The sequence below is a fragment of the Tasmannia lanceolata genome, unplaced genomic scaffold, assembly GCF_043159265.1.
Source record: "Tasmannia lanceolata isolate RefF3 unplaced genomic scaffold, GAP_Taslan_0.1 ptg000023l, whole genome shotgun sequence".
Lineage (NCBI taxonomy): Eukaryota > Viridiplantae > Streptophyta > Magnoliopsida > Canellales > Winteraceae > Tasmannia > Tasmannia lanceolata.
Genome location: NW_027518700.1, coordinates 17,139,584 through 17,167,423, shown reverse-complemented (window position 1 = coordinate 17,167,423; position 27,840 = coordinate 17,139,584). Strand labels below are relative to the sequence as shown.

At 39.1% G+C, this 27,840-nt stretch overlaps 2 protein-coding genes across 2 annotated transcripts in view; one reads left to right on the top strand and one right to left on the bottom strand.

The window, feature by feature from the left end:
* Positions 1-1,348: 1,348 nt before the first annotated feature.
* Positions 1,349-2,434, top strand: LOC143855890 (uncharacterized). The gene is made up of 3 exons (XM_077365944.1): positions 1,349-1,521; positions 1,645-1,720; positions 1,811-2,434. The coding sequence occupies exons 1-3, from the start codon at positions 1,349-1,351 to the stop codon at positions 2,432-2,434; spliced, it is 873 nt and encodes a 290-aa protein (XP_077222059.1).
* Positions 2,435-8,045: 5,611 nt separating this feature from the next.
* LOC143856219 (26S proteasome regulatory subunit RPN13-like) overlaps positions 8,046-27,840 on the bottom strand; it is a 41,242-nt gene continuing 21,447 nt past the window's right edge. The window contains exons 4-15 of the mRNA XM_077366365.1: positions 22,669-22,761; positions 22,485-22,544; positions 22,039-22,077; positions 21,874-21,948; positions 21,722-21,788; positions 21,549-21,636; positions 18,964-19,082; positions 18,822-18,845; positions 18,648-18,742; positions 18,138-18,215; positions 17,998-18,052; positions 8,046-8,434 (exon numbers count right to left, since the gene is read on the bottom strand). Coding sequence (XP_077222480.1) covers positions 8,283-8,434; positions 17,998-18,052; positions 18,138-18,215; positions 18,648-18,742; positions 18,822-18,845; positions 18,964-19,082; positions 21,549-21,636; positions 21,722-21,788; positions 21,874-21,948; positions 22,039-22,077; positions 22,485-22,544; positions 22,669-22,761 — 945 coding nt within the window. The 3' untranslated portion in view covers positions 8,046-8,282. The remainder of the gene's footprint in view (positions 8,435-17,997; positions 18,053-18,137; positions 18,216-18,647; positions 18,743-18,821; positions 18,846-18,963; positions 19,083-21,548; positions 21,637-21,721; positions 21,789-21,873; positions 21,949-22,038; positions 22,078-22,484; positions 22,545-22,668; positions 22,762-27,840) is intronic.

Sequence of the window (27,840 nt, the reverse complement as noted above, 5' to 3'; positions counted from 1 at the left end):
AAGCTACACGACAAAACAACACAAACCAGACGCCAATGCAGAAGATAGACGAATTAAATAGATAGACTCACCTAAGAAAATGAATTCTTTGCTTCATTAATCCGGGTACAACTACAAAAATGGAAATTAAAGGGTACAAGTGCTGGTAAAAGTAAAGATAAAATGCTATTACATGTTTGGATTTTGTTCTAGGACCTTTTCCTTGGAGACAGACGCCTCGTTATATAGCCTTATTCGAGTAACCATTCCTCATTACCCCACATTCTTTTTTGGAGAGAAACATTTTGGTAACTACCCACAAAAGGCTTCCTTATTCTCGCATCTTCCATAGTCTAGGTGGTTATCATCCACCTTCCCACGATTGGCAACATTTGTGCGACATCCTTGAATCATTCCAAACAGTTAGTATCTTGATAATCTGGCCCCATTCGACCGATTGTCTCTATTTTTTAAAATTAACGTGCTCTAGTAAGATCTTCAATAACTGTCCATTCCTTTAGGTTCTACTGTATGCATGTTCTCTTGCACGTCCATTAGGTGCCAGCATAGCGTATAACTTAGTTGACTTATTCCAAGCGGTAATTGGGTCATCTACACCGATTAAACCCCAAAATGGATGTAAGCATGCCCTTATTTTATATACCGTTTGGACCTTGACACAAGTGTTTCTCCATATGATATTTTTCTTTTTTTGGTTTTATTAAGGTCTGCTAATTTGTGAGAGTTCTTAAGGAGTTTTTTGGATCTAAGGCAAAATGATAAAAAAGGTGTAGGCCATGTTTTGCAACCATTAAAAATTATTCCATAAAATAATGTGGGGCCCAATAGTGAAAAAAAGGTTGAGAGGGAGAGAAATCCCTTAAAAAAGTGAAAAAATACCCTATGACCATGTTTGGCAGTCCATAAATATTTTCATGATAAATCAATGTCTCCAAGTGGTGAGAGGGGTACGACAGTTAGAGGAGAGAGATTTGAGAGGGCACGATTGAGATGACCCCGTTTGGGAGTGTTTGGGTGCGCAACCACCGTTTGAAATGCCGTTTGAAACACCGTTTTGAGGATCCCTAAAAACTGCGTTTGCAAATGGAGGGGGGGGTCCAAAACAAACAGGGTCTTATTTGCATGAAATAAAGATTGTTCAACGAAGTGTTAATTTTCTCAGTAAACAAACAGGGTCTTATTTGGGGGTCATTTTGTGAGGAATCCACGATTGAGTTTCTCTTTGCAAATTTCTGATGTTACCATTGCATGATTAACCATTGCATGAGTTTCTCTTTAGTTCTAATTTTGTGAGGACCCCTTGTAGAGTTTTCTAGAGAATTTCTTGCTTACGCTTTGAATTTTTTAGATGGAAAGTGATCAAGCAAAAAAATCTTCCCAGACTACAAAAGAGAAGGCAAATGAAAAAGAGATTATTAAGAAAACTCAATGGGACCCTGATAGCTATTATGCTTGGATTGACATATGTAAGGACTTAGTTAGGAGGGGATTTAGACCTGGTTCACACTTGAGTAAGGAAGGGTGGGCGCTAGCAACTGATGGTTTTAATGAGAAGACGAGCAAGGGATTCACAAAGGAACAAATGAAAAATCATTGAGACTCGACTAAAAAGGAGTGGCAGTTGTGGCGTTCTTTGTTTACCAGTGCAACTGGTTTGGGTTTTAATCATGCGAAGCATTGCATAGATGCATCAGACGATTGGTGGGATACTCAAATTAAGGTAATCAATAAACTTAAACTTAATTTATTTTTATTATAAGTTTTTTTCATTTCAGTAAAATGATAATGTTTCTTTTTTTGTTTTGTGTAGAGAAATAAAAAGTATGCGTGCTTTAGGAGTCGAGCCTTGGAAAGGTGCTGGGATCTTGATGAGCTGTTCTTAAATGTTTCTACAACTGGAAGACTTGCATTTTCTCCTTCTACAAGTCAAGTTGAGATACAACATAGCAAACCATCTACCCCATTTGATATAGAAGAAGAAGGAGACGAAGATGTAGGCACACCAGTATCTTCAAATGAGCCTGTTTATGGTGAAGATGAGACGGAACCAATTGTAGTAGCAAGGAAGAGAGAGCCTAATGTAAAAGAAAGGGTTGCAAAAAGAAGATCGGTTACAAATCATATTTCCAAAAACTTAGAGCGTCTCGCGACTGCAGTGAAAAGCAGGAGCATGACTGTATCTGTCCGTATGGAGAAGTTTGATGCTAACGTGACTGAAATCGTGAGGCAAGTAGCCTTATTGCCAGGTTATGAGAGGGGGTCACTAAATTTTTATGCCGCTTGCAAATTGTGCAAGGTGAAAGAGAATCGTGTTTTGTGGGTGGCTATGGGAGATGACAAAACAAAGATTGGCTGGCTACATTATGAGTTGGGAGTCCCATTGCAACCGTCATTCGATGATGATGATGTTTACTATCCCCAGCCCATTGATTAGTTTCTATCTGTTGGTTGTGAACTTATGTTACTTGGATGTAGCCAAGTGAAGTTATTTTTTTATCTTGTGATCGATGGTTGTGAACTTCTGATAGTGTTTTTGCTATTACGACTTGTTGGTTGTTACTTTTATTTTGAACTGGTTGGTTTTTATATGTTAGTTGAACAAGCTCAAGACAATGTATAACTTTTTCATTCGTAGACAACTTATTTTGAACTGTTTTTACACTATATAACGTCATTCGCCATAAAAAGTGGCACAATGATATTTAAATTACTCATTGTGCCACTTTTTAAATTTATTTTTTGTGAACAATAATATAACTATTTATGGCGATGACGTTTAATTTTAATTGTGTTTGAATGAGATCCTAATGACTTTTTAACATTGGGCCTAATGAGATAGTAGTTGAGTTACAGTGAGGCCAACCAAACAATGCCCTTTTTGGTCATTTTGCCACTAAAACTCCGTTTTGGGGCATTTGCAACCAAACACACAATACCTCCGTTTGCTGTTTAAAATGCTATTTTGATCTGGCTAACCAAACATGAAAATTCTGTTTGGCAAAACACCGTTTTGCAAAACGGCGTTTCAAACGCTATTTCTAACGGTACTCCAAACACGAGTTGAGTTGAGTTGAGAAGACACTTGATAAACAGATTAGCACGAAGAAGAAAGTGAATCAGAATTCTTTATCTTTAACATATATAAATCAGAGGATTAGAGAGAAATTATCCTTCCGTGTAAAAATGGAGAATAAATTTTGTCTACTGATATTGCCACTACCATGTTTTGATATTTGCACAAACTCAGTTTGCCTTTTCTATTTTAATTTCCTTTCGAGTACTTTTTGGGAACTGTAATAACCTTCTGTTTAAACAAGAAAGGACAAGCTGAGTTTGTGCAATTATTAAAATATGATAGTGCTTTACCTTTGACAGCTATTTAAACAAGAAAAGACAAGATGAGTTTGTGCAATTATTAAAGTATGGTAGTGCTACATCAGGAGCCTAAATTTTTTTGTATTTTCAATATCAGAAAAGATTTAGGGAAAATTACATATACACCCCCCCTGTGGTTTGGCCATTTTCCGCTTTAAACCCTGTGGTTTGGAAGTTACCAACGACACCCCCTCAACTTTCTAACATTTTTAAGTAGACCCCCTCCGTAGACGGTCGTTTAGTTTAACCTGATGAAATGACTAAAACTAACCATGATTAATATTTTGAGGACAAAATACCCTTTATCACTGGTTTTAAGCCATTTGCAAAGGGATTAGGGTTACGCCATTTTCTTACCGCCGCCACCGCCACGTCCAGCCACTGCCGCCGTCGCCATCTCCGGCCATCGCCACCGTCGCCACCCCCGACCGTCCCCTCCACCACAGATAGGGGTGTAAACGGATCGAATTCGGAGCGGATATGGCTATATCCGAATTCGATTATAGTATACACTATCCGAATTCGGATTCGGATTCGACGGATATTTAATATCTATTACCGAATTCGTATTCGTCGGATATTGTTCGAATTCGGATATTATCCGTATCTGTTTATCCGGTAAATTCGAACATTTTATTGCAGCACTTTATCTTTTTTCTCCTACTTACTCGAATGAATTTTCCAAACCCTAAAACTAGACCTCTACATTCTCTTCACAAAATTAACTATCAAACCCTAAAATATATGAGATCATCTTCTTTCTTTTAAAACAAAGGCAGAGAGAGAGAGAGAGAGAGAGAGGGAGGCGATGGGGATGGATGATAGTGTTGGTAGTGGTCTTTGGGTTTTTCCTTTTTTTTTTTGTATATGATGGAATGGGTTTGGGTTATTTTGATGGAATGAGTTTGGGCTATTTTTGTTTTTATTTTATTTTTTCTAAAAAGAATATTCACTTTTCTTATAGAAACAAAAGATAGTTTGTCATTACTAAAAATAAATATTAATAATATTATTAATAATAAATAAAACGGATTTATTTCTCGGATTCGGATGTTAAACGGATCGGATATACCATTTACCAGATTCGCATCCGCTAAGAGCCGGTTATCTCATAAACGGATTCGGATAATATCCGCTTGAAACGGATTTAGATAATATTCGCTTTAAACAGATTCGGATGCGGACGGTAATCGAATTTCCGAATATCCATTTACACCCCTAACCCCAGACGATGAAACCCCACCCCATGGCTACATCAAACCCACATTTCAAGAAGAAAAAACATTGATAAAAACAAACAAAAATCCCTAAAATATTAGGATTTATGTGCAAATCATGATAATGATGTGAATGAAGACAAATAAAACTCCTAAATCGAGGGTTTATGTTGATAAATAAACAAGAGCTACAAGGCACAATGAGAATAGAAACAACTGTAAGAAATGTAAATATGCAAAGGAAAAGAATTGCATGTCTCATAACAGCGTGGTGTCAAGCGACTAGGAAGAGCAATGGCAAGTGAACAAGGGTATTCTTTAAGATAATTTGGAGGGTTATGGTAACAAATAGGTCCACTAGGAGCAATAGTGAAGTGGCGCGATTGGCAGTGATGGCAACGGTGAAATGGAGACATCAAAAATGGCAATAGGATTACTAGTATCATTCACCAACAGAGTGGGAGAAATTGGAGTAAACAGGTAGTGATGTTTAATCTTCGACAAGTAACGGGATAACATGTTGATCTGGCGTTCCTAAGGATGATAAGTAAATAGATGGTCATGAAAGACGACATCCTGACTAGTTAAAACAGTCTTGGATTCAATATCATAGATGTGATAGCCTTTGGGGCAAATTGGTACTAGATCGTTGATCATATTTTGTGTGAATGTTGATCGTTTTATAGGCATAACATAAATAGCCACCTATCAAAAACATAACATTAATAGCTGAAGACACACGTTGCTGTAGGGAGGACGTTCGACAAGCAAAGCCTCACAAGGTAAATTTTCAAATAAAGTAGGAGTAAGTGTTTTATTAATGAGATAGATGGCCGAAAGAACACACACTCTAAAACAAAGAGGGAGATGTATAAAGTACAACAAACTTCGAGGAGGTGTTGGTCTGTGAGATATATAAAGTACAAGCAACTTCGAGGAGGTGTTGGTCTGTGCATTCAACCACACCATTTTGTTGGGGTGTGCCAACACAAGTACGTTGGTGAATAACATCTTAGTCAGAAAAGAAATTTTGTAAGCTCTTTTCGAAAAATTCTTTTCCATTGTCGGAATGAATTTGTTGCATCAGACAATGGTATCGAGTCTAGATTGTGGTATAGAACCTTTTAAGGGGAACTTAGCTTCAGATTTAAAATTCAGTAAGTAAAGCCAACTAGCCAAGAGCAATGAGAGTGAAATCATCCACAATGTGCACCCGACAATAAAGTAGTATTATATCCACCCCAAATGCCACAATGAATTAAAGCAAAGGGCACAATAGTAGAAATAATACTAAAAGGAAAAGGTAAACAAGATTGCTTCATCAAAGGACAAAGATGACAATAAAATTTACTAGAGGATTAAATAATAGAATCAGACTTTGTCAAGGCATCAAACCGTGAGCTAGAAGGGTGACCAAGGTGCCATCGCCATATGTAAAAAATAGCATTGAAAGATGGTGCACAAAGAGCGCTTTCTAAGTGTAGATGTGGTGAGAATGAAGTGGAGTCGGTGTAAGTAATGGGTTTGAATCACTATTGGATAATTGGATAAGTGGAAGATCAGATGTTGAAAGAATATGACGTGGAAGAATGTGAGTTAAGATTGAAGAAGAGAATATCATACGGTTGGTGGCTCCTATGTCAATGATCCAAGAGTTAGATGGTGAAAGTTGGGTTGAGTAGCATAGAGGATTACCTGCCAAGTGATCTATAGGTTGTGAACTACCTTTAATAAGCAAGAATAAGATGTGACATACTGATCTTGTGTAATTGGAGAGGTGCCAGTTGCATGAGTGGAAAATGAACATCGTCGGATGAGGATTGATAGAAGAACTGTGCAACATGTTGAGACATGGCAGAAATGGCGGCCCCTTTGAGTGGGTAGCCATCAAGTTTGTAACACTTGTAGATGGTATGTCCCTCTCTTTACTGAAATGATGGCATTTAGGGTACCATTTGGATCAACAAGGATCATATGTAAGCAATTATTATTAATATGCTTGTTGGAAGAAAGAAGAGCAGAGACATGACGCATTGGTGGCGGCCGATGTAGGCGTGATATGAATTTTACACTGATTTTCTTCCTCAAGTATGAGAGATTCAGCATTGTTGACTGTAAAGAACGGGGTCATGAGGAGAATTTGGCTCCAGATAGTATTGTAGGACTCATTCAAGCCAACCATTTCCCTTTGTTGAAACTCATTGACGGATTTGAATGACGTGAACATGAAGGAAATGATGTATATGACAACTCCTCCCAAAAAACTTTCAGTTTGGTGAAATAAGCGGCAACTAGAGTGTTCTCTTGCAGATAAATGCAATGGATCGTTTAAGCTGGTATACGAGGGTGCATTGTGTTGAGATAATCATTCATGAAGATCAAGCTAACCATCATGGGATGTCTCCACACAGATGACATTTTGGCAAGCTCCAGAGAAATATAGTTAAGGGTCCATGATAGGACTAAGTGATTGCAATGATCCTGTTGAGAGACAAAAGCGAAAGACGGTTCCGGCTTGGGAAGGAGGCCACCAACAATTACAAACTATTTTTTTGGCACTGGGAGCCATCTGCATCATCCGAGACCAAGTGGCATAGTTGTCACCTGTGAGCACTTGAGAGACCAGTGTTGTTCCCAGATTATCCAAGTGATGGAGAAAGAAAAGGATTGACAATGTTGTCCATTTTGGGGGGATCAATTCGAGAGTCCAGTCGTGTAGTGGCTGAAGAAACATTGTTGTTAGCCACGGAGAATAACTCGGGTGAAAGAAAGGTGATGTTGTTGATGTCCAGGCAGAAGTGAAGGTGCTGCTATTGACAACTGGGCGAAGAAAAGGTGTTGCTGTTGAAGACCAGGTAGAAGAGAAAAAGAGGCTATGTTCCATGTGAACAAGACGGAGCAGAAGAGAGGACTTTGTTACGATACACACAATGATCAAGAACCAATATTCTTCAGACGACGAGGCAAAAAAAAAAAAACAGCAACAAAACCTTAATCTGTAGCTCTGATACCATGAGAAAATGGAGAATAAATTTTTCTGTATCTTCTTTATCAGAAAAGAGGCACATATAGCCAATTACGACAAGTCGACAACCCAACCCTGCAACTGAAGATTATTATACAAGCAATATTATAAATACAGCCCAATAGTTATATACAGTTAATTGGGCATGGGAGGGGATTTGGTCAAATCTGAGAATCAACCCCCCTCCCCGCCCACACACATGACGCGCCCCCCCCCCCCCCCCCCCCCCCCCCCCCAACACCACCACCACAAACCAAAACCAAAAAAAAGAAAAAAAATTGCAAAATAAGTGAGTAATCAAGCAATCCAACAAATAAATTGTTTGAATCATGTATATGATTAAATTAAAACAGACATATTTAAAAATAAGGGCCAATTTTGGTGGCATCCAAAGAGGTCATTAAACTACACTAGGAAGATTTTGGGCAAACTCAGTAAGTTGAGGGCATATATATTTAAAAGGAAAAAAATACATAATACGGTAAAATTTATTGATCAATGTGCACCAAATATTTATGATAAAAAATAAACTTCACATTCTTCTTTCTTTTCTTTTCTTTTTTTTATAAAGATATCAAAAAACAGATGAGATGAGTATGAACTCTACCTCCCCAACTTTGTTTTCCCCTTAAAGGGGGAAATGATAAAGGTTCAAGACCATGGTACTATTGGCCTTCATCCATCGCATCATTCCCTCTACATCTTCCAGATTGGATGTCCTTGCTCTCATCTTGCCTTGATTCCACATCGCTAGATGCTGATGATTTTGCGACGGAGTCTTCTAGTGCCTCGAGGAATGAGAGAACAGTGAAGTTGTCTGCATATAGATAGGAAAAGAACTCTCTCAACTCACTTTTCAGACATAAGTTTAAACAAGACATCAAGTCAAACTTGGCCAAGGAGCAATTCAGCTAAATTGTTGGCAAACATTAACTTGAAAAACAAAATCAAGAACTCATGACAGCTGAAAATCTGGGAAAAATAACTTTCTTGCAAGTGCCCAAAATCACAAAACTCTGAATTGATTCATCTTGTGACCGAACCCTATACAAGTTCAGTTTCTAAAACTTCAATTCAGAAACTCCTAGTGTGTCAAGATTCACTCAGAAGCTTGCTCTAAATCTCAATACTCTCAAACAAGTTGAAAGATTCCAGCCGGATACTGTAGAAATTGTAAATTCCCAGGGAGAATTTTTCCAGGCAACTTTTTTGACACAGACCGAAAATACACTGTCGAGGCAACCAGAAGCTGATGCGCTCTACTTGTCAAACTAAGCCGTTTGAACTCACCATGACAATTAACCAAACGCTCATAAAAGGCAAAGAACTGTCAAATATCCAAAACCCAAAAAAAAGCAATACGCCCAGTTCTTCTTTTTTTTATTTTAATGGTTGCAATTTCATTAAAAGAAAGGAACAAGACCGAGAAAGTTAACCCCAAAGATACAAAGAAAAAGACAAATTACAAATCACGGGGGAAAGGAGTCAAACATTTCTATCCCCGGCCTACCTACACCATCTCTAGCTAAGCTATCCGCCACATCGTTCGCCGATCATCTGACGTGATTGAAAAAGATTGAGGATTGTCTTGCTCGATATTGGATCTCATAAAAAAAGTAGGCAAACCTCCAAGGTGGTACTTCCGACCCTGTAAGCTATCTAATGACATTCTTGGAATCTCCTTCCACAATCGTCGCATCCATTAGATCTCTATCCAAGCATTTTAAACCATGACGAACGGGTCTAACTTCCCCTTCATTAGCATCCGCCATCCCAATAGGGCCTGAAAAAGCCCAAATAACCTCTCCCATGGAGTCCCTCAAAACTCCTCCGATTCCCGATGGGCCCGGGTTCCCCAAGCTAGAGCCATCAAAATTCATCTTGAAAAGCCCAGAAGGGGGGCTTCCCAATTTTGAACAATTGAAGCCCTCCTCGCATTGCTTGAGCACACCACCAACCATCCTTCCCACGAATCCGGAACATTGGGAGAATTCTCACCCAGGCAATGACTAAAGCAAACACTTTAATGAAGATGAAATATGGGGATGTTGAAATGCCGCCAAAAACTCTAGCATTCCTCTCCTTCCATAACAACCATATGACTACTAATAAGCAAGTGTCCCATAACACTGCCTTTTTTTCTCCACGGAGCCGCTTCCCATTCTTGTATTAGCTCAGCTAACATGGATGGGAAAACCTAGGCGATGTAAAACCTAGATAGTATGCCAGACCAAACCTTTCTCGCCACCTTGCAGTGAATGAACAAGTGATCTATTGATTCCCGCCCTCAATGCACAAAGGACAATTGTCCATCAAACACATTGCCCTCCGTCGCAAGAAATCTATCATCTGAATCCGACCTCTTACCGCCGCCCATCCAAAGAAGCATACCCTAGGGGGAGCCTAGATTTTCCACACTTTTGCTTCAATGGAGGGAACGGAGAGAGGCAATAGATGATTATAAAAAGATTTGACTGATAAAGTCCCAATAGAGTCCCAGATCCATATCCTTTTGTCCACCCTTTTCTGTTTTATGTAGCACCTTTCCAGTATTACCAAAAGCTTAGCAACTGAAGCCAACTCCCTTTCAAAGAAATTTCTTCTGAAATTCGGTATCCAACTGACACTATCCCCATTCCTTTCAAAACATTCACTTACTAGAGCGTTCTTTTGGCCTGCCACTTCAAACAACGAAGGGAACGTATCATTTTTTAACGGGACATGAGAACACCAAACATCACCCCAAAAGCTAATGTGATTCCCTGAATATACTCTGAATCTTGTGCCCTAATTGAACCGGCGTTGAATTTTTAAAATGTCACGCCAAACTGTAACCACCTGTTTACCAAAGATGTTATCTGATTCCCAATGGACAGGCTTTGCACCATATTTTCCTTTTATGACTTTGGCCCACAACTGAGAGGGTTCCACTCCAAACCTCCACAACCATTTACCCATAAGAGCGAGATTGGTTTGTTTGATTCTTCTAATTCCCAAGCCACCATTTTTAATGGGTCTGCATACATCCTCCCACTTAACCAGGGGATGCCCCTTTTATCTTCTGCCCCCCCCCCCCCCCCCCCCAACCCATAGAAATCGTCGTTGAATCTGCTCAATGCGATTGACAATGCTTGTAGGGAATTTAAACAGAGATAATTGATATACGGGTATGTTTGCCAAGATTGCCTCAACAAGAGTTAGTCTACCTCCCTTCGAAACTAATCTTCTTTTCCATGTGTCTAGCCTTTTAGCAATTCTTTCAACTACAGGATCCCAAGCTGGTTTTCATAGTCTTCCCTTCCCCAGAGGCAGACCATGATAAGTGGTTGGAAATTGGTCAACCTGACATCCCATGATCCCAGCCAAACCCGCTACCTCCTGTTGATCTATGTTAATTGCGAAAAATCTTGATTTGAAAAAGTTGGATCTTTGGCCCATGATCACCTCATAGCACCTAAGGATAGTCTTCAAATTTAGAACCTGTGACGGTTGGGGGGGACAAAACAAAATGGTCATCGGCAAACTAGAGATGAGATACATCCGTGTCAGAGGGGCCAATCTTGAATCCTTATATCAAACTTGCACTTCTCCCTTTTTCCATAAGACGGCTCAAAGTTTCCGCTACAATCACAAATAAAAAGGGAGACCGGGGATCTGCTTGCCAAAGACCTCTTGATGATTTGAAAAAACCCCTTTGGGGAGCCATTTATGAGAATGGAAAACCATGTTGATGGCAGGCATCTTTTGATCCACCCCCTCCACAAATCCGATTCTTTTATCGGAACGGGCGATAGGAAAGCAAGAATGCGAAAGAAGAAAATCGAAACCCATTCTCGCCATTAACTAATCAAGACAATCCCATTCCACCCTGTCATACGCTTTTTCCATGTTTAACTTACACATAATTCCACTCCTTCCCGTTTGTATGCGAGGTCCACAATTTCATTTGCAATAAGAGAGCAATCCAAGATCTGTCTTCGACTTACAAAGGCGCTTTGGTTTTCAGATATGATTTGAGGAAGAACCCGTTTGAGGCGATCCGCTAAAACCTGAGCAAGGACTTTGTACATGCAGCCGACGAGACTGATAGGGCAGAAATCCGATACTTTTGAAGCACTTTTAATCTTGGGAATCAGCGAGATAAAGGAAGCACCAGTTCCTCGGTCCAAATCCATTCCTTTATGGAATCTTCCAAAAAATTCGGAATGTCAGCTTTGACATAAGGCCAGCAGCTTTGGAAGAAAGTAAGGCAAAAACCATCCCGGCCTGGGCCTTATCCCGAGCCATAGAGAACACCCCTCTCAATCTCCTCATTAAATGGTTTTTCCATGTCCTCTCTGTTTCTGACTTCCATAACACTAAATTCCACCTCTGCAAGCTCAGGGCAAAGGCACCACTCTGAAGAGTAAAGAGACGAGAAGAAGCCTACAATCTCTAGAATGATTTGTTCTTTATATGAGGAAGTGGTCCCATTAATCTCCAAAAAATCAATTCGGTTTCTTCTTCTACGAGAACTGGCAAGAGCGTGAAAATAAGCAGTGTTCTTATCCCCTTCTCTTAACCACCTAGCCCTTGTTTTCTGCTTCCAAGAAATTTCCTCCTGAAATAAAATACTTGTGTGCTCTTCTTTCACTCTTACCTAGTTCCTCCCTTTCCTCCAAGATTGCTCTGTCATTTTCTTCAGCCCAGGTGATCTCCATTATACACGAGGACAAAAGACAAGTGATGACTGAAACTTGAATTATGATATAAATTAACAAATGGACTTATCGTAGTGTGAAAATTCTCGATTTATACGGATTACATGTATTTTACTGATTAAGTAATTTATTATGATCTTTCTTTAGAAGTTTCACTAACTCATCGTGTCTTTTTATTTGAAAGGCCATCAAACGGATACAATGATTCCCAACAGCTACTTACTTGTTCATGGTCAAGGAAAAGATTAGATGGCCTTTCATTATAAAAGAAAAGACAACCAAATTTCTTTGTGCAAATATCAAAACAAGAAAAGACAAATTGATTTTGTGCATTTATCAAAACGGGAAAAGACAAACTAATTTTGTGTGCAGTTATCAAAATCTTGAAGTAAAATTTTTTAACAGCTTTTAATGTTGTATTTTAGTGGTTAATATATCTGCGCCCCATTTATTACTAGGCCGCCCCCCTTTAGTGTGAAAGAAGAGTCCTAATTACACTAAAGGGGATGGCCCAGGGTAAGAAATAGGGTGAATATATATATATATATATATATATATATAGAGAGAGAGAGAGAGAGAAAACGGTTCCTACACATATGTGTAGATAAGTTATCTACACACTAGCTTAAAATACAGTGGGGGCCACATTATTTGGGTGATCCAAACCATTCATTTTTAAGGCCCTCACATAGATAGGGTGTCCATAAAAAATCAGATCCATAGGATCATCCTAACCATTCGAACTGTGGAGGCAAAAAATGGACTAATTTGTGAAGGTTTAAAGACATCCATTTTACATCCACAAATCGTAGGGTTGGGATGATCCTATGGATCTGATTTTTTGTAGACACCCTATCTATGTGAGGGCCTTTAAAATGGATGGCTTGGATCACCCAAACAATGTGGGCCCCCACTGTATTTTAAGCTAGTGTGTAGAGAACTCTCTACACATGTGTAGGAACCGTTTTCTCATATATATATATATATATATATATATATATAACTTCACTATTTATATAAACTTAAGCCCTCTTCTTCTGTCTTTACTAATATATATATATATATATATATATATATATATATATATATATATATGAGAATAGTGTTCCTGCCCAGCTGCTCAGATAGCTTATCTGAGCAGCTGCTTCAAAAACTCATGTGGACCACATTTTTGGGGTGATCCAAAGCATTCATTTGAAAGGCCCTTCCATGGTTAGGGTGTGTACCAAAAATCAGCCCTATAGGATTATCCTAACCTAATCAAAGGTGGAGGGTAAAATGGACCGACATTGTTTATGACCATTTTTTCCATCCACAAATGGCAGGGTTAGGATGATCCTAAAGGGCTTATTTTTTGGTACACACCCTATCCATGGAAGGGCCTTCCAAATAAATGCTTTGGATCATCCCAAAAATGTGGGGCCACATGAGTTTTTGAAGCAGCTGCTCAGATAAGCTATCTGAGCAGCATGCGCAGGAACACTTATATATATATATATATATGAGGAAAGTGTTGGTGAGCTTAAGCTCACCAAACGTATGGTGAGCTTAAGCGCCACAATCACATGGGTCCCACATTTTCTGTGGTGATCCAAACCATTCATTTGCAAGGCCCTATCATAGATAGGGTGTGTACCAAAAATCAGCTCCATAGGATCATCCTAACCCCTCCATTTGTGGAGGACAAAATGGGCAGATTTATGGACAAATAATGTCTGTCCATTTTGACCTCCACAAATGGATGGGTTAGGATGATCCTATGAAGCTGATTTTTGGTACACACCCCATCCATGTAAGGGCCTTTGAAATGAATGCTTTGGATCATCCTAACAAAGTAGGCCCCAATGTGATTGGGCGCTTAAGCTCACCATAAGTTTGGTGAGCTTAAGCGCCCAATCACATTGGGGCCAACTTTGTTAGGATGATCCAAAGCATTCATTTCAAAGGCCCTATCATAGATAGGGTGTGTACCAAAAATCAGCTCCATAGGATCATCCTAACCCATCCATTTGTGGAGGTCAAAATGGACAGACATTATTTGTCCACAAATCTGCCCATTTTTTCCTCCACAAATGGAGGGGTTAGGATATCCTATGGAGCTGATTTTTGGTACACACCCTATCTATGATAGGGCCTTGCAAATGAATGGTTTGGATCACCACAGAAAATGTGGGACCCATGTGATTGGGGCGCTTAAGCTCACCATAAGTTTGGTGAGCTTAAGCTGACCAACACTTTCCTCCCCCTCTCTCTCTCTCTCTCTCTCTCTCTCTCTCTCTCTCTCTCTCTATATATATATATATATATATATATTTCTTGTTTTTTTAGCAAAAACCCTAATTTTCCCTTTGATTTGATGGGCAAAGTGACAATAGCATACATGCCCCAAGTTTAAACCCTGTTTATAGCCCAATTTAAAACCATGTTCAAGACAAAAACCTCAAACTTACACAGATCTTTTCTAAATTTTATCCCAACAGCAGCCATACAATAATATGAAACCCACCTTAAATAACTTTTCAAATAAACCCTGTTTACATCTGTTTCTTGGAAGTCAATCAAATCCCTAGACCATAGCTTGAAACCCTTGTCAATTTAATGGAAGTTTTCTTCAATTCAAACTTCGATTTAACCCTAAACCAAAATTCTTAGATGCCACTTCAACTTGTTACAGATAACATCAAAATTCCATATGATGGCTTAGGAAACCGTTTGACACACAAAAGAAATTCCATATGATGGCTTTGAGAATTTAAATACTAGCATAACCGTTTGACACACACACAAAAATATACATCTTATCTTTTGCTTGACCATGAACAAGTAGCTGTTGAGAATCATTGAAACCGTTCGATGGCCTTTCAAACAAAAAGACAATATGAGTTAGTGAAACTTACAAAGAAAGATCATAATAAATTACTTAATCACTAAAATACATGTAATCCGTATAAATCGAAAATTTTCACACTATGATAAGATATAAATTAACAAATAGACTTAGGATGATGAACAGGGTAGCAGAATAAAATTTTCACACTCCTACTATGAAATTTGTACAGGGCACCTTTCTGCTAACCCGTAGAGATCTATTTGAATCGCCTTATACACGAAGACAAAAGGCAAGTGATAACAAAAACTTGTAATCCTAGCTATAACTATGAATCTATGATATTGTTTTGAGGATTTTATTTCTTATGATTGTTTCACATATCATCTCTATTGCTTAGGCGTATGCTTATTTCACTAAGACTATTGAATTCAATGATTATTTCCGTAAAAAAAAATTCTTGTGGTAGGACTTTTTATTTTAGGCCATAATCTATAAACACGATGTTTTGTATTGGCCTCGTACTAAAAGTGTGAGAAGGTCGTAGAACTACGTGTGGTCATTTACCGACGGGTACTTGAGGATTCCCATCGTGTATATAATTATGAGGAGCTAGTGGACCCATATGATTTACTGAGATGATATGATTACTAGTGTACTTCTAGATCCCTGAATAGCTTATATTTTGTTGAGACATATGCTTTATTGAACTCCACTTCATGTTATCGTATCTATAATTTGGCATCTTCATACGTTGTTATTCTTTCTATTATTTTCTCGTCATTAAGTGGAAGTCATGAGAAATTTATATTTCAATTGTAATTATTTGTGTTGTACTTTTATTACACTTTCCGGTCAAATGACCTTGCTGCTAACTTAGTTTCCTCAATCAGATTTCATAGGTGATGATATGGTAGAGGAGGAACCTGATAGCGCCTTCGCAGAAGAACAAATTTCGGCAACATTCGGGATGGGAGAGCATTCATAGTGATTTTGGGGAATGACAATATAGTCAAGTTCTCTAGTTGATTATTTCTGCTTTAGTAGTTTAGATGTTTCAGTTGTTTTTAGTAGTTGTGGATCTTCTTGTTATTGTTATTTAGCTCAGTTCAATTCAAGTGTAATGGACAATTAATATTTGGAATAAGAATGCTTCTCCTTTAGTTTCTTTAATCAGACTATTGTTTAAAAAAAAAATTGTCATTTTTGTCTTTCCTGATTCTTTTGCTGATAGCAACCTTGGTTATAGAAACCGGGTTACAGTTGTGGTATAAGAGCCGTACCTCCTCTAGTACGGTGTGCCAGCGAGGACGCTGAGCCCTTTAAGGGGGTGGATTGTAATAGTCCCATATCGGAAGCGGAGAGAGAAAGTTCTTGGGCTATATGTGTAGACCCCCTTCCCTGTGTAGATGCGTTTTCTGCGGAAAAACAAAACTGGGGAGAGCTACGGCCTAGAACCGGACAATATCTACATGGATGGTCAGGACGTTACAAAAAACTAAAGTTTCGAAAAGATCAAGAGCCCCAGAACTGACCAATAATGATAAGCAAGCAAGCTTCCATGGTTACAATGAAGAAAAGATAACCAAACAAAAGGTGACCTGCATCCTAAGAACCCAATTAAATCAAATAACCTAATTCAAAAACCCTGGGTCTTAACCCTCCAGGCCCATTCTAGAACCCAATTATGGTCACTAGATGTATGGGGTACTCCAGTCAAAGGAGGTGTTTGTTCTTAATTGATTGGAGAAGAGAAACCACAATCCTCTTATCATGAATACTTTTTTAGCACGACAAGGCCCGTACATGGAACATGATTTCAAACTGGAACAATCATGTGCATGGATGGTATAAGAGCTTAGAAGCAGGAATCATGCCTCATGGGTGCTGCTCCCGCTACCGAACCGCGACACTCCTTCCTGAGGAGTAACCAAGGAGCTTTTCAAAACCTATTGATGTTGCCATTCTCTCTAAACCACCTGCTCTTGTTACTCCATGAGTCTCACCATCACCAAATTCCTTACATCAAACTCCCTCCAACTCTTCCTAATACTTCATTGGAGTAAGAACAAATGCATCTTCAGAAGGTACGGGAAAAGAGGACACGAAAATGAAGATGATAAGTTATTACTACTTTTTGATGTACTTAAATTTTGAAAGATATGTGAAGATAGTTTGAAATTACTATTTTTTGTACTTGAATTTTGAAAGACATATAAATAAAATATTACATAAACACTCCCCCCCCCCCCCCCCCCCCCCCCCGCCCGTCTCTCCCGTGCTTCTAAGGGTAAGAGCGAGCGAGCAGCAGTACTTTAGACTATGGCTTCTTAAACTGTGATGTTGCATATTTGAAATAAAAACGAACCGATTTTCGAGCACTGCACATCAGTCTTTGGTAAAATTAAAAAATGCCTACAAAAGACCAAGGAGTTATAACCCACACAAGGTGTTACAATCCCTAAATTCTAATCGGTTGTGTTTGTGCTCAAGGAGGGTATCCATAATCTATCCAATCCAAAACCATCTTCTATAGGAAACCTGCTACAAATATGAAGAGCACTGCCAAGCTTAATGGATCCCACTCTAGGCTTAACCAGTGAGACAAAAAAAAATCAGAGGACCAATGGTCAAGCTGGTACACACACTCATGCACACACACGCGCACACTACAGCTTTAAAAATTAAAACACTCATAGATCCATAGATAGACATGCAGATATATACACATTTATATACACACTTAGAGAGCGAGACAGAAAGAGAGAATAACAGTTAAACCATACGTAAGTACTTAAGTTCTACCCTGTTCGTAGGTACAGCAACATGTTTATAAGATTGCTGGTTACTTACATTTACTTGGGTCAATTCCAAACTGAGTCAAATCTATCTGTCCCGATCGAAGCACCTATAAAACAAACGGCATCATGATTGAAAACAGGTAAAGAGCTTCAGAAGGAAGTCTTTTTGCAACAAAAGAATAATCTTCATACATAAGTAAATGCTTCTACTTGCTGGCGAAATGGTGGGCTCTGCAGCAACTCCATAAAATCATGAGTTGTCCATGGACCCTGAAACCACAAAAAAAAATCAGCAAATTGCAGCCATGTAGTATCATTAGATTCAGACAAGACTATGGCTCTAAATTTCGGCCAGAATACCGAAATTTCGGATTTCAGTTGGTAGTTGGGACCGACACCGAAAGTACATAAATCCGAAATTTCGGATTTCGGTTTGGACCGACACCGAATGTACATAAATCTGAAATTTTGACCAAATCCAAGATTTAGGCCGAAATTTTGGAAATTTTGGCTGAATTTTCGGAAAACTGTAATTTATAAAAAAAAAAATTGGAATTTGCTTTTTTCCAAAATTTCGGTAATTTTGGCACAATAATGAAATTTTTTTTTTTTTTTTACCGAATTTCAGCCAAAATTTCGATATTTCGGTTTCAGCTATGTCAGAAACCGAAATTTTAAACCTTGGACAAGACAGACAGATACCTCAGGTAAGTACGATGTTAACCGTTGTTCCAATGGCAAAGTTTCAATCAGTGGCAAGACCAAATCAGGTTTCAAAATATCTCCTAATTCCAACCCTAGTGAAAAGATTTTGAAGAGAAGTTTAACGCCAGTCCATTCAATCACGCCAAATGTTACAGTCAAACATAGTTTTACCTCCATCTGGATCACCGGAAGCATCTACAAGACCAATCAGATGGCAATTGCATGAGTCAGTGGCTTAAAACCATGGACAAGTGAAGAGGCCACTCAGCAAATAAGGGCTTTTCCACAAAGGAGATAGCACGCTAAATGATACCTGCAGGGCCAATGCTACTCAATATTCTTTGTAAATCAGCCAATTGTACAGGCCCAGATGAAGAGGTGACATCACTCGCTAACTCTGCAGCCAGGTTCGGGCCAACCAAGTTTCCAGATCTGGATAGCAGGAAGGGAAAAGCTCAGATTAATAATTCCAAGCAGATGCCATACAGTATTATAATAATAATAATTATTATTATTATTATTATTCGGGATTTGCTCGGGATCATCGCAGAAGGTATTTCGTGGGCCGGCTGTTGCACGAGAGAGCAGCCACAGGCTCACTTTTCAACAGATTTTGTCTTATTCATTTCAATCTAAGGTGGCCGCACTCTCATGCAAGAGCCGGCCCGCGAAATGCCTTCTGCGATGGTCCCTAGCAAATCACTAATAATTATTATCTCTAGAAGAAGTATTCCACTGCTTGTTTAGGAAAAACATGACCCAAGGGGAATACAAGACACCTTGAACCCTGAACATTAAATCCCAAACTCTAAACCAACGTGGTCCATGTGAAAGTTCCTGGACCAACCCCCCCCCCCTCCTCCTTAAAAAACAACAGAAAAAAATTGTGGCATTGGCATGTGTGCATGCCGAGTGGAACAGTTGCACCACTCACAATCCAACTACATAGTAAGATCACTCTCAAACTGAACCTAGATATGGTCCTTTCGATCAAGGCTTGCGAATTTCAATGATCCAAGTTTAGGGGAGAACACCTCAAAAAAGTATCTTTTGAGCATGAGACTAGGATCATACAGTCAGGAAACTTCAACTGTCTATGTGGTGGTGGCGCATAAGATCAGTGGCCCAGATCATATGCACATGTTCCATGTATAAGATAGGTGGAAAGCAACAAAAAATGGAAGGATATTATTATCAAATTTGAAAAAAAAATTATATGTGTGTGTGTGTGTGTGTCTATATATATATATATATATATATATATATATATATATATAGAGAGAGAGAGAGAGAGAGGAAAAGGATTGTGAGCTTGAAGCTCATATAGCTTATATGAGCTTGAGGACCCAAACACATGTGGGCCCACATTGTTAGGATGATCCAAAGCATTCATTTGAAAGGCCCTTACAAAGATAGGGTGTGTACAAAAAATCAGCTCCATAGGATCCTCCTAACCCATCCAAAAGTAGAGGGCAAAATGGACAGACACCGTTTGCCACAAATCTGCCCATTTTTTCCCTCCTCTTTTAAAGGGGTTAGGATGATCCAATGGAGCTGATTTTTGGAACACACCCTATCTATGATGGGGCCTTGCAAATGAATGGTTTGGATCACCACAAAAAATGTGGGACCCATGTGTTTGGGCCCTCAAGCTCATATAAGCTATATGAGCTTCAAGCTCACAATCCTTTTCCTCATATATATATATATATATATATATATAATACGAGAATAGTGTTCCTGCGCAACTGCTCAGATAGCTTATCTGAGCAGCTGCTTCAAAAACTCATGTGGCCCACATTTTTTGGGTGATCCAAAGCATTCATTTGAAAGGCCCTTTCATGGATAGGGTGTACCAAAAATCAGCCCTATAGGATCATCCTAACCCAATCAAAGGTGGAGGAGAAAATGGACAGACACTGTTTCTGGCCATTTTTTCCCTCCACAAATGGTAGGGTTAGGATGATCCTAAAGGGCTCATTTTTTGGTACACACCCTATCCATGGAAGGGCCTTCCAAATGAATGCTTTTGATCACCCCAAAAATGTGGGGCCACATGAGTTTTTGAAGCAGCTGCTCAGATAAGCTATCTGAGCAGCTACGCAGGAACACTTCTCTGCTATATATATATATATATATATATATATATATATATATATATATATATATATAAGAAAAGGAGAGAATTATTTGAATTTCTCCCAAAATTATAACAGAATTACACATCACTTTTTTTGACTTTTTTTAACAAAGGCACCCATTCAAGCCACATACTTTCAATCCTACCCCCTCCTTTATGCTTTTTAACAAAGGCACCTATTAAAGCCACATAATTTCAATCCTACGCCTCTCCTTTATGCTTTGTTAATAAAAAAAGTGAACAAAGTCAACATAGTGACGTTTTTTCTTTGCAAAATTACGGATTGGGTACATATGTTACATAATACTACGGATTTTTGTGAACATATTACATAATACTACAGATTCAGGATGCCTTTCAAAATATTGACGAACCCGTGCATCTTAAGAGGAACAACAATTATGGAAACCTCTATAGATTGGAGGGCAAGGATCAGCCTATGGAAATGATTTTACGGGTACAACCTATTGATGTTGTGTTCCACCACATGGACGGTTTGGATCAACCTATGATGTGGTCCGTACAGTTCTTTGTGGGCCCGTGCATCGCACGGGGTGTGTGTGTGTGTGTGATTAACCAAGAATACAAATACTTTATTGTATCCACATATTCTCCTTATCTTAAAACAACTATGAACTGATTCTCATTTCCTATTTGACGTCGATAAGAGACAAAGACCAATGTTTAAGATAGAACTGACCCATCTGAGAACAGGTCAATTTTCTACGCTTCTGATAAAATTAGAACTGGTGCCATACCTGGGTGAGATATCATCCTCAGCCATTTCTTCTGACATTTCGAACATCTGCAGAGGGACTGAAGCTGCCTCTTCTTCGCCCACTAGCTCTGTTAAAGTGAAGGATATCCATGTCTCAGAGCACAATGGAGCACTACTTGCTGCAAATTGACACCCAAAAAGAAAATCCTATACCTAGAGGCCGATTGATGTGGTAGTTGACTGAACTGCATATTTCTGAGTCGCCATCAGATCTTGGCTCCTGAATACCATTCATCAGAAAAGAAAGGTAAGAAAAAAAATCATAAAAGGATCCAAAATGGAAACAAATGATCAACTCAGATAACCTGCATCCAAAAGAAAAACTTCCTACTGTCAGTGTTGAATTTCAGAAGATATACTCTTCCACTTGATTGATTGACCTGAATGAGCCAACCCCAGAGCAAGAAAATGTAATGGGTGAGTATTCGCATATCTTAAAACAGGAGTTCAACAATTTAACACGAAGATACCTTCTCAAAAACTGCCTCATCAGGAAAGACAATCTGATCCTGTGATACCATGTCAAGGACAATCATGATTCCACATTTCTGGCAGAAAAATTAATCCCAAACGAAGAGCTAAAAATATAATGACGAAAGAGCAGAACGAAAAAGGGTAAGAGAATAAATAATTACAATAGAAAATTGAATGATAAATCACAGTTTTTGTTTTCCTTTAAAACCAAAACAAAAAAAATCATAGAATACATGTTTAATGTCATAAAAGACAGACCAAAATTTCTCAAAAAGTAACTCCTTAAAAAATAAATCACAGTTTTATGCAGCTATGGTTGTACCAGAATTATTGTATCTAAATAATGAGCGTAGGAAGACATTAAAACAATGGAAACTGATTGCATAAGTATCTAACATTGCACTATATTAAATAATATCTTCCACTGGCAGACAAAGGATACATCTTCGACCACATTTTGACTCCGATCAAGCCACTGAATGTGGACCAATCCCTCTTCACCCTAATAAATGCAAGTTTCAAGAGGGCAAAGAAAATAATTTAACTTTGGATAGTAAATGAAGATAAAGAACAACAATCTTGAAGCTAAGCTTAAACATGCTATAGCTTGCAAATAGGTCTCATACCCTTCCTATTCGAATGAGTCCTTTCCGGGTATCTGGAATCACCCGTGTTCCCTCAGTGAACATCTTACCAGCACAGAATTCCAGCAAAATTTCCTGTAGAAATAACCATAAGATAAGAATGAAGGTAAAGTAGTCCAAAACATTGAAAAAGACAAGACAGATATAATGATATTCAAATGATAGAAAAAATCGAGAATAAAATATCCACATTTGTTTTTGTGAAACAACCAGTTACTCCAAAAGCTTAAGCTGTTGGAGAAGGCATAATTTAAGGGAAGTGATATATCCGCCCCTTTTGATCACCAGGAACACCCCCTTGTCAATGTTTGTGGCAATCAGCGGCATTGAATTATTCTGACAAAAGTACAACAGCCCCTCTTTAGTCATTGATACACTGACAGGGGGTGTTCCTGGTGATCAAAAGGGGCGGATATATCATTTCCCTAATTTAATCTTTTATACTTTAACACTCCCCCTCAAGTGTGGCACCTCTTTTTAGGGTTTGGCCTACACGTGGCACATGTGGCCCCCTCTTCTTTTAGATTGGCCATCGCATGTGAAATTTTAATATCAAGGAGGTTTGAACTCAGGATCTTCACCCTGATACCATGTGAAATGACCAGTTACTCAACCCCAAAGATTTGGGACCAAAAGCGGTTAGCAGTGACCATCGAATACGTCTCTTCAGCTTGAGTTGGGTTAAAAGCACGGAATGTATTTGCACCATCACCATCTTCAAATAACGTTTTTAGTAGGTAAATTAACACCTCAGACAGCAAAAGAATCATCGTATGCCCCAGAAGATAGATTATTATGAGCCACTGCAAAGGAAACTTGTCTAAAATTACCGCTCTGATACCATGTAGAGAAGTGGATAAGGTAGAGAAGGAGAAGATGAGGGATTCTCCACTAAGAAGATCCCCATGTAATATGATGTATATATGTGCCCAAAGTAGAGCAACATGGTACAAAGACTACAATACCCTCCAACATACATAGAATGACCAACATACGTATGGGGCATATTACTATCTAGATTTGGGACAGAGTGGGTGTTTCCGGCTAAGTTCTTACAGTTGTTGGAAATTTGGGCAATGGCGCCACGGAAAAGTAAAGGAAAAATACTCTAGAATGTCTCCTTCCTGACCACCGTATGGGTTCTTTGGAAAGAACGAAATGCAAGAATATTATGGGATTCTCTAAAGGAGCCCAGTTCCTTTTCAATAAGGTAATCGTCTTAACAATTTCATGGGTAAAAACTTTAGAAATCTTCAGGTTTGTATCGGCATATAACTTATGCAATGGATGGAAGGAGATATGTGGTGCCTCCTATGTTGCACGGATTCTTCTCCTTACTGTGCCGAATCACGTGTCGACACGGACTCAAACTCGGATACACGTTGGATTCGGCAAGATGCGTGTCGAAACGTCTCTCCACGGTCAACTTTGAATTTAATGCGAATCCGACACGTCTGCCAGCTTTTATGAATACGAATCCCTAGATATTATATGTTTTGTGATTGTTTCCCCAAGATATACACCAAAAAGGATTCAGATCCGTATTGAATGCAAATTAGACAGCGCTGGCAGACCCACAATATTTTATATCTTTGACTATTCTTTTTTCTCAAGACAGGTCTGGCAGCTTCAACCTCGTCCTTTTTTTTTTTTACCTTGGACAGCCCACTATAGTATAAAAGACTAGTCTTAAATACACGAGAGGGGGCTGTCCGAAGTTTTTTTAAAAAAAGGACAAATACAATTTATATGGTGTGTGGCTGTCCAGTATTTATCAAAAAGTATTGGGGCCCACTTTAAGATGATCCAAACGGTTCATTTGTTGGGCCACTACATAAAAAGGTTGTAGCTTGAAAATCATTTTCATGTGATGATCCTATCCCTTCGGTCCGTAGAGGATCCATACATTGTGGAAACCTCAATAGATCGGAGTTATGTTCTGGCCCAACAAAGGAGCAGTTTGGATCATCCTATTAAGTGGACCCACTGTTCTTTTTGAGAGATATAACCTAGTTACGTTGTAGCCCAATAAATTAGCAATTTGGATCATCCCATGCAGTGGGCCCACTGTACTTCTTGACAGACATGGGCTTTACGGCCACAAATTCCACAGAATATTCTCATTTACTAGTGGGTAGGATTTTGATAATTCCACCATGAGAGAGAGGTAGGTTTTCATATGCTTCATATTCTGGTAGAATTACCAAAATCTGGTACTTTTTTCATGTGTCATTTTTAAATATTTATTTTTATTTTTTAATTAATTTAATAAAAATGCCGAATCCGGATCCTTGATTTTTAGGTTAGCCAAATACGACACCTCAAATCCGTGTCGGATTCCGACACCCGAATCCGAATCCATGCAACATAGGGTGCCTCTTGTATCGAGCCCAAAATTATTCAAGTTCGAATACCGACGGCACATGGAATCTTAAAACTAAATTTCGATGGCTCTAGCTTGGGTAACCCAGGGCCTTCTGGAGTTGGAGGTTTGTTGCGGAATGAAGGAGTAGTATTATGGGCATTAGGAGGTTCGATTGGGGTCGCAAATGCAAACAAAGTGGAAGTCCGGGCTATTTATCAAGGAATTAAGATGCTACACAATGTGGATTTGAACAAGGTAGAGATTGAAGGGGACTTTCTTAACGTAATCAAGTGGCTTAGAGGTCCACATGTGGCTCCTTAGAGATTTGCAGCCTTATTTGATGAGATTCGGGATAGATTGGGTTCAGCATCGATCTCTTTCCACCATGTGAGACGGTCCGCCAATGGGGAGGCGGACAGATTGGCAAGAGTGGATGTTTCCATAGTTAACGGTTCGGGAAACGGAAACGAGAAACGGTACGTAAAACGGAAACGTGAAACGCGTGAAAAAAAAATCAGAGGGGAAACGAGAAACGGGAAACGATGGAGAAACGCATGTGAAACTGAAATACAAGTAGGGCAACTCAAGAGGGGGGGTGAATTGGTCAATTTAAAATTTTTGCCTTAATTAGAAAGGGTGTGTGAGATTAATCCTAGATTATTCCAACCCTTGTTCAAATATGCTTATAAGAAAATGAAGAAGAGAAATTATCAATCTAAGCAATTTATATCTAACCCTTGTTAATTAAGCAAGACAATAGAATTAAGGTTTAGATATTACCAATCACCAAATGTAGAGGGTAAGTAAGAGAAGAAGAGGCACACCAAGATTTATAGTGGTTTGGTCTATCAACAAGACCTACTCCACTCTTCCAAGTTTGTCTCCTTGGGTACTCCACTAATGGTGAGATTCTATACGCCGAATCTCCGAGCTTTAACAAACACCTTCTCCGCCTCCGAGGGAACAAACCCTCTTGCTCCAGATTCACCTTTTTTCACAGGCCGAATCGGAGACCCTCTTACAACTTCAAGATTCTCCTTTCTTAACGGGCCGAATCGAAGACCCTCAATACAACAACGAGATTCACCTTTCTTATCGGGCCGAATCGGAGACCCTCGAGTAAAATGAAGAACAAATAAAAGAAAAACTCTCTTTGCCTCTTGATTAGGCTTGATACAAAGATAATAGCTCTCAAAACTCTCCAAAAGATAAAACAAATGAAAGCCCCATGGAGATCCTCTTGATGAATGTAAATGCACAAGTTAAAGCATGGAAGAGGAAAACTAAAAACCTTAGATTTGAAGGTGTAAGCTCAAAGAGATTTGAAAATGATCTTCCAAAAGATTGTTTAGTTGGTCATGGATAGCGTATAAATAGCCATACAAAGATATGACCTTTTGGGGGTAAAACTGTAATAAACTGGCTTAGAAAAATCTAGCTGTTTGAGCCCCAACGGATACTTTTCGATACCGGCACGGTCAACCGAGGTGTCGCGGTCGTCGCCCTATTGGGCGCTCTCTTTTTTATTTTGAAATTTCTTACCGTCGCGGTCATCCTAGCCTATCGCGGTCGCCTACCGAGAGCAACCTGGACCTTTTATTTTTGTCCAGATCCCTATCCGCGGTCGGCCCAGCCCTATGGCGGTCGACCGGCCCAACCATGCTGGATTGTTTCTAGATTTCTAGAAACACATCCGCGGTTGCCCAGGAGGCCTCGATCGACCAGCCCGCTAAGTTTCGGTAGGTGCTGGATTTCCAGCCACCTTACCGCGGTCGCCCGGGATACCCCGGTCTACCGGCCCTGTTTGAAAATTCAATTTTAAATATAAAAATTTCAGGGACTTGGGCCATGGTCTTTGGGCTTTTGTCCAAGGTTTTCAAATACATTTTGGGGCGTGTGGATGGTTTCTAAAGATATTCAATTTGTTTTAAGAAACCATTTTAAAAACCTTTGAAAATGCAAATACATTTACAACAAGAGGACTCCAATACAATCTAAAAAATGAATAACCCTAGGTCTTCTTGGATTGCTTGGCTCCTCAGCACTTTCTCGGACATCTCTGGCTTGTGAGTGAACTCTTCAACTTTCTTTGGGTCGTGTGACTTCCTTCATTCTTTGAATATCTTCAATGGTAAATGAGGTGGTCACCAATGCCGGTTCATCTCCAAGCTTCTACTGGCACTTGCAAGGCATGCTTGTGGGATCTTTGACTTAACATCTTCCAATGGTGATGTCTCCAATGTATGTGCAAGCTCTTTGGTTCCTTTGTGCATGTTGATCCGCAAGCCATGTATTGAGTTGTGTTGTGTAATGACGATATGACATGTAAAGTTCCAGTCTAAGGCACAACACTACAAAGCAACACATTAGTTCATTAAGACTAATCAATTTGGGTTTGCTAGCATCAAAACAAGAAGATAAAGGTGAATAGTTGAACCCATGGGAACCCTTGAGCTAACAGAAACGCATTGGGAATCGTCTTGGGAAACGCAAGGGAAACGTTTCGAAAACCTTTATTAAGGCCTTGTTAAGGGAAACCTCGCAATAAAAATGAAAAGTATTAATGAATCCTTTATTAAGGCCCTTTTTTTATTAAGACCCAAATTTTGCACTGATTATTGGACTCAAAATTACGTAAATTTGAGTCCAATACACTTTGGGACTCACAATCCAAAACAGACAGGGCCTAAAGTGCAAAATTTAAGGTTTGGGACCCTGGGCACAAGTTAAAAAAAAAGGACTGCGTAAAAGTTAAAAAAATTTGGAGAAATATTACAGTACTAGATGGA